The 10344-nt window shown below is 54.5% G+C and overlaps 2 protein-coding genes across 5 annotated transcripts in view; both read right to left on the bottom strand.

Moving 5' to 3' along the window:
- Ddost (dolichyl-diphosphooligosaccharide--protein glycosyltransferase non-catalytic subunit) lies at positions 1–6799 on the bottom strand. Its single transcript, XM_028875318.2, has 11 exons — positions 6501–6799; positions 6268–6378; positions 4160–4246; positions 3350–3453; positions 3120–3214; positions 2508–2601; positions 2094–2242; positions 1504–1651; positions 970–1090; positions 761–867; positions 1–675 (listed from the first exon to the last, which is right to left on the bottom strand). The coding sequence occupies exons 1-11, from the start codon at positions 6658–6660 to the stop codon at positions 526–528; spliced, it is 1326 nt and encodes a 441-aa protein (XP_028731151.1). The 5' UTR covers positions 6661–6799; the 3' UTR covers positions 1–525.
- Positions 6800–9137: 2338 nt separating this feature from the next.
- Kif17 (kinesin family member 17) overlaps positions 9138–10344 on the bottom strand; it is a 38710-nt gene continuing 37503 nt past the window's right edge. For all 4 annotated transcript variants that reach the window (XM_037203113.1, XM_037203114.1, XM_037203112.1 and 1 more), the window contains exon 15: positions 9138–9877. In XM_037203113.1, coding sequence (XP_037059008.1) covers positions 9699–9877 — 179 coding nt within the window. In that variant the 3' untranslated portion in view covers positions 9138–9698. The remainder of the gene's footprint in view (positions 9878–10344) is intronic.

The raw sequence follows: 10344 nt of genomic DNA, 5'->3' as shown, positions 1-10344 counted from the left end.
TTTTTTATTTTATTTTATTTTATGCTTATTGGTGTTTTGCCTGAACCTATGATGCACCACTTGAATGCATGGTGGCCTGAGGCGTCTTTTCCCCAGCATTCCTAGTCCAGCATTGAAATTCTCGTTTCCCCGTTGTGATTCCCACCTTCCCTCTGTGAAGAGTGAGAAGACCAGCAGTCTCCGGCACGTCATCCCTAGATAGCAGCCCTGCCATCATGAAGTGTGAGGACCAGGTGATGGGTGAGGGCATCATCTTTATTTTGTTTTAAAATAAAGAAGTTCTCTTTATTTTAGAAATGGGGGTGGCTACACATACGAAAAATGCCACAGAGTGATTCCAAGTGGGAAAACTTACAGAAAAAAAAAATGTTCCCTGCCCCCCACCCCATAGTCATCACCTCACTGAGGTAAGGCTGTGCCATTTTCCCATGGCCTTAAAAAAACAACAACCACCACCACCCAACCTATCTGTTCCAGTGAAATCCTTTTGCCATCTCCCTGCTGGATGGAGTCCCGGGTTCTGGCTCAGTCAGACTTCTCCTTCTCCTTCATGTGTAAGAAGACGATGCTGAAGATGAAGAGCCCGGCCATCATGGAGAAGGCACTGGCGTAGTAGGGATAGGCTGAGGGGATGAAGCGCTCATACTGTGTGTGCTGGAGTGGTCTCACTGACACCTGTGAAAGGACAGAGGCAGCGGGCCTTGGTGGCCGGGAGGCCTAAGGACACCCACTGGCCAGCAACGGACTGCCCCTTGCTTACCTGGGTGGAGGAGTACAGGTGTGTGTAGCCTAGCCGGTTGTAATCCACTTTGAACTGGAAGACACCGTACACATCAGGCAGCTTGAACTGCACACTGTACTTGCCACCTGGGGAAGCAGCAGCACTCCGATCAGGAGGGTTTCTCAGAGGGACATGTGTCCCGAGGCGGGCAGGTGGCTGCTCTGTGTGGCTCTCTGATAGGCACTTACCTTTCCTCTTCAAGAAGGTCCTCACAAAGGGGTCAATGCGCACGAACTCCAGCTGGATGTCGTCACCATCAAAGGGGACCCACTTGCCATTGGAGAGCTGCTCGATCACGATGCTGTACTCCTGAGATTAGAGGCTGGGTCAGCAGGAGTGCCCGCAGCTGGACGGGAGCCACTACCGAGAGACAGCGGGGACTCGAGGCCTCCTGCGGCCTGGGAGGCCCCGCTGCCCAGTCACAGCGCACAGCTGGCCGCTCCTCAGCAGGGCCAACGGCCGGGTCGGCAGCACCTCTGCCTTCCCTGGGCCTGAGGTCCTCAGCAGAGTCCCCGCCATCCTGAGTCAGGCACTGACAAATGTCCAGGCCCCGACAAGTGACCACAAAGTCCAACCCAGAGCTCCGCCGGTTCTGCATCTCTGTGGACTCGCTTAGGGATAGAGTGAAGATACATACTCATCCTGGGTACCCCTGAGGCTTCTGAGTTAACTGATCCGCCCTGGTCAAAACCTGAGGACCTGCCCACCCCAGGAGCTCTTACCACCAGGTCGGTGACCGTGTAGGCATTGGGTGGGGCCGTCTCGCCCACCCGATGATGGGACACAGGCCCCACTCGGAGGACGCCCTCCTCCTTGAACACCCAGCGGGAGAGGGCCACGGCTAGCTCATAGTTGCCTGTCTGAGAATACCTGGAGGACGGAAAGGAGAGGCTGCAGCCCACTTCCTGCTGGGTGCCTGATGGAGACCACGCCTGCCGACCAGGCCAATGCACTCTAAGTGAGGTTCTGAAAGGAAGCTGCACACACCCACTGGCCCATGGCTAAAGGGAAAACAATGAAAGCTGGGGGCAGGGCTGCTATGGGTCATCTGCACAATCAGTCCCAAATCATTTTGGTGCTGGTGACTGAACCGAGCCTTATGCCTGTTGGCTGAGTGCTCTAGCAGCAAGCCACAGGACCTTCCAGAAGTGTAGGTGAGAGAGCTCCACACAAGTCACTACCACCCTGGTGAGCGTTGGGGGGGTGGGGGTGGGGCAATACCAGCAGCACTGTAACCAAGTCTGTGCATTATGGTGAAGCTCTAAAGACCTACTCCTGCACACAGACCTCATGTTCCCAGCTCTGGCGTTACCTCTGGGCGCCGGGTGTGGCCTTCTGCACTGCTGAGTTGAAGAAGGCATCGCTGAAGAAATCCAGGGAGCCACTGAAGATGACCCGGGCATTGTTCCTGGCCTGGAGTCCTGCGATCAGGAGAGTGTTCTTCCCCACCGCGTGAGGGTACTGGGGACAAAAGGGGCAGTCACCTGGCCATCACCAAAGTACCAGCGAAGCCAGCACAGCAAGTGGACAGCAGGCTGGACTCCTGCATGGCTATGTCCTCCACCCACCCGAGGGAGCACCTAGGACCACTGTTTCCACCACTGTCCCCAGTCCCATCATCTCTTCATGAGTCTTAGCAAAGCCCACCTCTCCCGCTTTGCTCTGGTTTTCAAATCCAAAGTGCTTGCCCCTGGGCCCAAGAGCTGGAGGCTGCAAAGGCTCTCACCTGGGTGATGGGCTTATCTGGGAAGAAGGAGTAAGAGGTTGAAGAGCCCGTGAGGATGTCCAAGACCAAGGGATTGTCAGGGTCTGCCACCATCCTGCAAGGGAGAGGAAAGGCCAGCACTGAGCAGGAAGCAGCTGTAGGACACGGGGTCCCACGCCACCTCCCCCAGGGAAAAGCTCTTCCATTTCTTCCTAGAGAGAGAGAGGTCAGCTCTTCTCTTTTGTTCATCATCCATTCAAAGATGTGGTCTCTCTAGCCAGGCTGGCCTGAAGCCCCAATCCTGCTTCGGCCTCCTCAGTAGGGCATGCACCACATAATCTGGCCAGGAAAGATACTTTCTCAATAGCCAAGCACTTATGGTAAAACTCACTGCTATCACCTGGGGGAAGGAACATTCTCAACCCTAAATTTGGCTGGGCAGTAGTGGCACACCCCTTTAATCCCAACACTTGTGAGGCAGAGGCAGGTGGATCTGAGTTCAAGGCCAGCCTGGTCTACAGCCTGGGTTCCAGGACAGCCAGGGCTATACAGAGAAATTGTCTCGAAAAACAAAACCAAAATTGGCTTGAAGTCCAAAAACAGAAAGTGAGCCCTGATCCTCCACCCACTCACCCAACTCCTCGGAAGAGAATGGGGTTCAGAGATGACTTCCCAACAATGGTTGGGGCCTTCAGCAGGTTCTCAGTATCAGCCACGATGAGCGTATGCTGCAAAAGGGACAGGAAAATAGGGTCAAAAAAAGGGCCCCAGGGCCAGGAGTCCTTCCTGACTCCCACCTGGTCTCTAAGCAAAGCTGAGCTTTGCTGTGCATTGCAGACAGCTGAAGGGACAAGCCTGATTACCTGGCCAAGGTCTGAGACATCATAATTGTGATGGTCAATGACAGCTGTTTTCTCTTCATCAAATTCAATCCCGCACTCACTGCCCAGCTCCCGAAGAGGGTCACCTGCACAGATCGAAGAGATTGCCTGGCTGAGCCCTATCGGCAGGCCTGACAACGCACATCACGACTTCTCCATACCTCACCCTCTGCTGGTCAGCCACAGTGCCCAGTGCCTGCATCAAGCAGGGTGCCACCTCCAGGGCTCAGAAGATGATTAGTGAAAGTCAACATCAGCCTTCCCTCGTCCCTGCACAAATATACAACGTGGACCTGCACAGACCCCCTTAGCAAAGTCAGCAAAGGCACAGCCCATGCTGCTTTAGCAGGCCTGAGCCTACCAGTGCTGGTCATCACCCCCCCCCAAGAAACCCACAGAGATGAACATGGCTGAAAGACAGCCTGAGCTGTTTGCTGCTGAAGCTGAGGGACCAACACGTGAGCCGAGGATGTAATTTTCACCGTGCCGCTGTCAAACTTTCAAAACCAGAATCTGGAACAAAATCCACCCACTGTCTCCCCTGACCTCCTTGCTCCCACCAGGGCAGAGGCACCCAACAGAACACAACAAGCAAATCACGGAGAAGATCAACCAGGGTCCTCCCCGTCTCCAGTCACAGACAGTACAGAAGGGACCCAGGGCCAGATAAGCCCTGCAGCTGCCTCCCTGCCTCCCTGGCCGGGGCTCACCTTGGTAGCTCCCACATATAAAGCTCTCTGAGCTCTGTGGAGAACCCCTGGAAAGCCCTGGAACTTCCTAGGGCAGACTTACCAATGTCGGAACTGGCGGCCACCAAAACACTGCCGCCACCGTCAATGAAGGCACTGATGGTCTCCACGTTAATGTTGCCTCCGAAATCTGAAAGAAGGCCCCAGACACCGTGACCAGACAGTCCTGTCCCCACTCCCCGACAGCTGGATGGATCTGAGTGGGTTCCCATGGATCCAAACATGAGAGGGAGAGTAGATTCCACATCGGTTACATGGCACAAACCCATGTTCTCAAAGGGAAGCTCAAGGCAATGCCTCTGTCCTCCAGGTTCAATCACCAAAGACATCCCAGTCACACTTGTTGAGACGAGAACACATATTCCAAGCCACATCTGTTCACTCAGAAATGCTGCCCTTTCCACCCACATTTCAGAGTAACGCTGTTCAAATGCTCAGATGCCTCCAACACCCATAGCCTGGGCCATCGCTGGCAGGCACCATGCTTGGGGTCACCTTACAGTACTTCATCAAAGTCACTCTGCCTAAGCTGTTTGAGAAGGCACCGCAGAATCCAAAGATGACACTGTCATTTGGCCGTAGGGCCCAGTGGCCTCGCACTAACAGCTTCCTTGTTCACGTTCCCCACAGCACAACCATTCGGTGCTTTACGCATCACCCAAGGGCTTGTTGGTTCCCAGCACTGAAGAGTGAGGGCCTGTCCTGTGCTGGTCAGTTCACTTAGCAATTAACCACGGCTGCCACGAACCTCCAAACTGGCACTGGCTGGGGCTTGGTGAACTCTAGAGTTCTCTCCAGAGTGAGTCTGGCGGTCATCAGAACAGAAGACAGTCTGCTTACTTGCTACGTATTTCTTCTGGACTGGGAAAGAAAGACTAGGACAATAAGGGAAAAGAGCCACTGTGCCAAGGTTAGTGAGGAGAGCCTTCAACCAGTGACCCATGAGAAGACAGAGGGGCGAGGCGGACAGCAACAGCACACTGGAAGAGCACACAAGCAGAATAAACAACAGGTGTGAAGTCTACTGGGCTGGACCAGAGTCAGGGAGTGAGGTGAGGTGACCAGTTATTGGAAGGCTGGGGCTGGTGGGAGCCACTGGAGGATTCTGAGCAGGAGAATAATGTGACTTCCTTGGTTCCAAGGTGGAGCTGGGTACAGGTGGCATGTGGGTCAGAAGGCATTTGTGAGGCCAGGCTGTGAAAGCATTCCTAGACCAGCAGTAGAGGTGATGGGGCGCTTCCCATGGGACCTGAAGGGAATAGCAGGAGCCGGGGGAAACACTTTGGACAGCTAGAAGAACCCACTCTTTGTGAACTACAGAATATTAAGTAGCTGCTAGGGAAAAGCCATCTGTGTGTCATCGCCTGAAAGGAGGAAGCCGGGACATCTTACCCCAGACAGGGACAACTTTATATTGTGACACAAAGGTAAACTGGAAAGACTATATACCATGCTCACCAAAACAGCAAGGCAAAAGAGAATCAGCCAGGGCTGGAAAGGTGGTCAAGAGCACTGGCTGCTCTTCCAGAGGACCCGGGTTCAATTCCCAGGACCCACAACTGTCTGCAATTCCAAACCAAGAGATCCACCACCTTTTTCTGGCCTCCAAAGGCATCAAGCATACACACAGTGAGACATACATGCTCACCAAACACCCATATAGACAAACAAATAAGAAATAGCAAAACGAACCGGAGTTACCTAGCCTGGTGAAAACACATGTAAGGAGGCTACAGCTATGTGAAAGGCACGTATCTCAGCAAGATAAAAATGAGACTCCCCCATCATCTGCTCTTGGTCTGGGAACACCAGACTCTCAGGCCTGGAGGAGTTGTAGTCTTATGATCTACCACCTGCAGAATGGCTTTTTGCAGCAACCCATGTTAATGACGGGACAATTTTTGTACACAGTAAGTCAAAACAAAGGCTTCTCTATCAGGACCTTTGTTAGAGAAAACCCCCTTCTCCATAAACAAAGCGTCTATCTTTTTGAAAGATAACAGCTCCAAGGCCCAGGCTGCAATTAACAATTTCCTCTACTGTGCTTCGAAACTCATCCGGAGACTCAGAACACGCCCAGGAACCACAAGAAGACAACGGAGTCCTGCGCCTCGAATCCAGCCAGTTCTGGGGGCGACGCGCCGCCCTTACCTTCCACAGAGGGGGAGAAGATGATGAGGTTGTCATAGAGGAACTCCCCGTACTTAATGAGGGACAAGCTGGGGTCATCTGCGGTCTTGAAGGTGAGCTCAAAGCTCCGGTCTGGAGAAGAAAAAAAAGAAGCTGGAGCAGATGGTCGGCAGAGGAACCCTCGCTGAGCCGTCGGAGGGGGCCGCCACCCTGGGGCTTCCCAACCCCGGCCGTGCCCTCGTCGCGGAGCTCACCCTTCAGGCTGCGGAAGAACATCGAGTGCGTGTCCCGCACGTTGAGGTTGTCCAGCAGCACGAGGGTGCGGGGGCCGCTGGCGCAGACGCAGCCGAGCGCAGCCAGCAGCAGCCCACAGAGAGGCCAGGCACGGGCGGCGAGGCGGGGAACCATCTTCATCTTCTAGCGGGAGAGGCCGGCACCTGGACACCGGAAGCGCCCCTCGGCGGCCGCCCAATGGCCGCTCGAGGCGGTGGAGTACCACCTGGAAGTAGTCCGGGTACTCTGTGGCCCCCCGCGGCCCGTGCCGCGGAGGGGACGGACTGAGAAACAGGGAACACTACCGGAAGTGCTCCGTCGGAGGCGGAGTCTCTGCACCTTATTGGAAGAATGCGCTTGAGGCTCCGCCTCCTCCATGGAAAAGAGCCAATCCAAGAGAGACAGCTCCGTAGCTGCGGCCAATCAACAAAGCCGAGCGCCCTTCGGCTCCCACCGTGGGTCCCAAACCCACCCAGCGCAGGGGGTCGCTAGAGTTTACATTTCCTTCGTAGGCTGCTGGCCCTGGTCCCCTTGGACACGATTGTCGCCATTGAACGAGATCGGAGCGGGGATGTCACCTCCTCGTCCCTCACTGGTCTAGAGGGCTAGGAAGCGGGCCCTTACCTATAGGGAGCAATGGGGTGGGGAAGTAGGCTCCTGGCCTGGCCCCAAACAGCAGGGGCGGTCAAGGGACAGGCCTAGCGATTAAAAGGCTCCTCATACCCGGGATTGGTGCCTCATGCATTTAACCCCAGCTCTCAAGTGAGAGGCAAAGGCAGGCGGATCTTTGTAACTTTGAGGCCAGCCTGGCCAAAATAGCGAGTCCAGGTCTGCCAGAGTTACACAGTGAGAGCTGGGGGTGCCAGCAAGATCGCTCACCTAGTAAAGGTGTTTGCCACCCAGACTGACCCTGAGTTCGATCCCTGGGCCCCACGCGGTTGAAGGCGAGAACCGACTTCAGCAAATTGTCTCTGACTTACACACACACACACACACACACACACACACACACACACACACACACACGAACTCAAGACTCAGGACAAAAAATTTAAAGGGCTAGGACTGTAATTCAGTGGGTAAAATGCTTACCTAGCATGCATGAAGGCCTGGATTTGATCACCAATATCATATAAAATCAGCCATGGTGGCCCACACCTGTAATCTCCACACTCGAGGCGCAAGCAGCAGGGTAATTAGTTCAAAGCCATCCTCAGCTACATAGCAAGTTTAAGGCCAACCTGGGCTGTATGAGACCCTGTCTCAATATAAATCAATCTTGATATTAAAAAAAGCTTCTTGCTGCTAATTTCTCCGAAGCCCAACCCCACACCCACTGACACTGGCTTTAGAGGTGTGCCACCCACTGCTCAGGACGCTATTTCAGGTATCCACCTAAACATCTCCATAGCGCCATCCCCGCTCTGCTCCCTGCTGAGTACTGCTGGCCCCTAACACACACACACACACACACACACACACACACACACACACACACACACACCTTGAGTTGCCCATCTCCTGCCTGCTGTTCTTTCAGCTCCCTCCACCAGAGGTGCCTGCCCTCCCCAGGATTCCATCAGAGATCTAGTATCTTCATCCTTGGGGGTGGGGGGTGGGGGTGGGTGGAGCTTTGCTCCCATAGAAACCTGAGCTGCCCTTCCCCTGACTGGTTCTACTGCACTGGCCTTTGGTAGCCTCACCTCCTATCCTGGCTTCTTCAGTGAACTCATTGGCCCAGGGGTAAGGCCTTGGGCATACCACAGTAACTAATATAAAATAAGGAGGGCGGCAGAATGGGAGGGCTAGCTCAGGCCAGATCTAGTACACTCTCTCTAACCCTTCATAGAACACCATGAAGTGGGTGCTTCTCCAGTTGACAGAGGTTGTGGGCTGACCACAGGTCAGGCCTGGGATATCAGGGGGAGAGCTGTTACAGCCCCTGGGTGGGAACAAATGACAGCCAGATTCATTTCCGGCTGTGTCAGGACACCCAATTCCAGGACAGGCCTGGGCGGGAGGGCAGGTAACAGCACTTGCTGCACAAGCTTGAGTGAGACCCTTGAGCCCACAGTGGATGGAGGGCAGCCACTCCTGGAAGCCCCACATGCTCCCTCAACCAGGCTCACACAATAAAGGGGGGATGCTTGGTGGTTGGGGATGAAAGGGGGCTGCTCAGTGGGCAGGGACGCTTGCTGCCAAGCCTGATGACCTAGATTCAATCCCTGGGACCCACACAGTAGAAGGAAGGAACTGACTTCCACAGGCTATCCTCTGACCTCCATATGCACACCATGTACACCCCCCCCCACACTAAATAAATAGTAAATAGACAAATATAAAAAAGAGAAAAAGAGGCCCAGGCTGGGGAGACAGCTCAACGGGCAAAGTTCTTGAGGAAGGGAACCTGAGGTTGCTCTATGATCTCCACAGGCGCACACACTACAACCCAGGCCATTTCTGCCTCAGCAAGCATGGCTCTGCTCCTACAGTCACTTGTGCTGCTGGTGACAGAAACCCTGGAGCTGCTGGCTTGCAGCCTGAGGTAGTAGACAGTCTCTCTCCCGGACAGCAGGGAGGGGGGCGGGCAGGAAGCATCAGAGGGTTGGGGAGGGAGCTTATTCTAAAAGACAGTTTATTAGGCAGCTTAGTGTAAAGCACCTTCTTTGGGCTGTGGTCCAGCCATAGTAGTAGGCAGGCATAGTAATTGGCTCCAGGTCTCCATCTGTGTCCCTGTGTGGCACAGGTTCCCTTGGAAAGGGCCAATCACACAGAGGCCAGAATCTTAGTCATCAATATGTTTAGCTTCATCCAGTGGCAGCTTCTGTGCCCAATGGTGAGGATGCTTGTGAGGGCCCAGTGGCATCTGAGCCCATGGAAGTAGACCCACACTGGCTAGTGTAGGCTCTGTGGCAGGAAAGTCAGTGGGAACATTGGCTGCTGTGAACAGCTGGAGCGGGCCTCTCTCTGAGAAGGGGAGTCCAACTTCTGCAGAGCTCAGGCCCTGGGCCAAAGTGAGTTCTCTAGGGAACAGGGAAGGGAATGTGTCTTCCCAGGGCTAAGATCCCCTTGGCCTTGGGGACACTGTGGAGTAGGGGAGAGGAGGCCTGGTTGGGGCTTCATGGGGAGGACTTGGAAGTTTCTAGAAGCCTGAAGACAGGTAGCAGCAGGCAGCTGGATCACAGAGGCTCACTGCCGAAGCTGCTCTTGCTTTTCTTACGCTTGGCTTTGGAGAAGGGGATGTCAAGGGACTCCAGGCGGAAGGGCCGGGGCTGGGGCATTTCAGGGGTCTGGGTGGGCGGCATGGCAGAGTTGTTGCTGAGAGGGTAATTGAGCCCCGGAGGTGAGTTGTGGTGTGCTGTGGAGAAAAGGCAGAGGGCACCAGTGAGCCAGGACAGCAATCACACATGAGGCAGAGGGGCTGGCCATACCCACTCGCTGGCCTGAAGTCCTGACTCTGCAGCTGGGACCCCTCTGAGGCACTCTGCTGGGCTCTCAGACCTAGTATCCCTTCTGCGTCTGAAGGGTCCAGAGCAACTGACTGGAGTTCAAGAGGCTCCAGCCTGGCACCTAAGGCACAAAGCCCAGCCCAGCACATCTATGAGTGTTGACCCTTAGGTCTCAGTTTCCTTATCTGTCACTTGGACAGTATCAGGCCCTCAACAAATTCTCATTTCTTCCTCCTCCCACCCCACGCCACCCCACTCTGTCTCTGCTTTAGAAATTTTAAAAAATTAACGTCAGTTTTTACAAGATTATTATTTAATGCGCATGGGTGTTTTGCCTGTGTGAATGTGCACTATGTGTGTGCAGTGCCCACAGAGG

The sequence above is a fragment of the Peromyscus leucopus genome, chromosome 2 (assembly GCF_004664715.2).
Source record: "Peromyscus leucopus breed LL Stock chromosome 2, UCI_PerLeu_2.1, whole genome shotgun sequence".
Classification (NCBI taxonomy): Eukaryota; Metazoa; Chordata; class Mammalia; order Rodentia; family Cricetidae; genus Peromyscus; species Peromyscus leucopus.
This window is presented reverse-complemented; position numbering and strand designations above follow the sequence as displayed.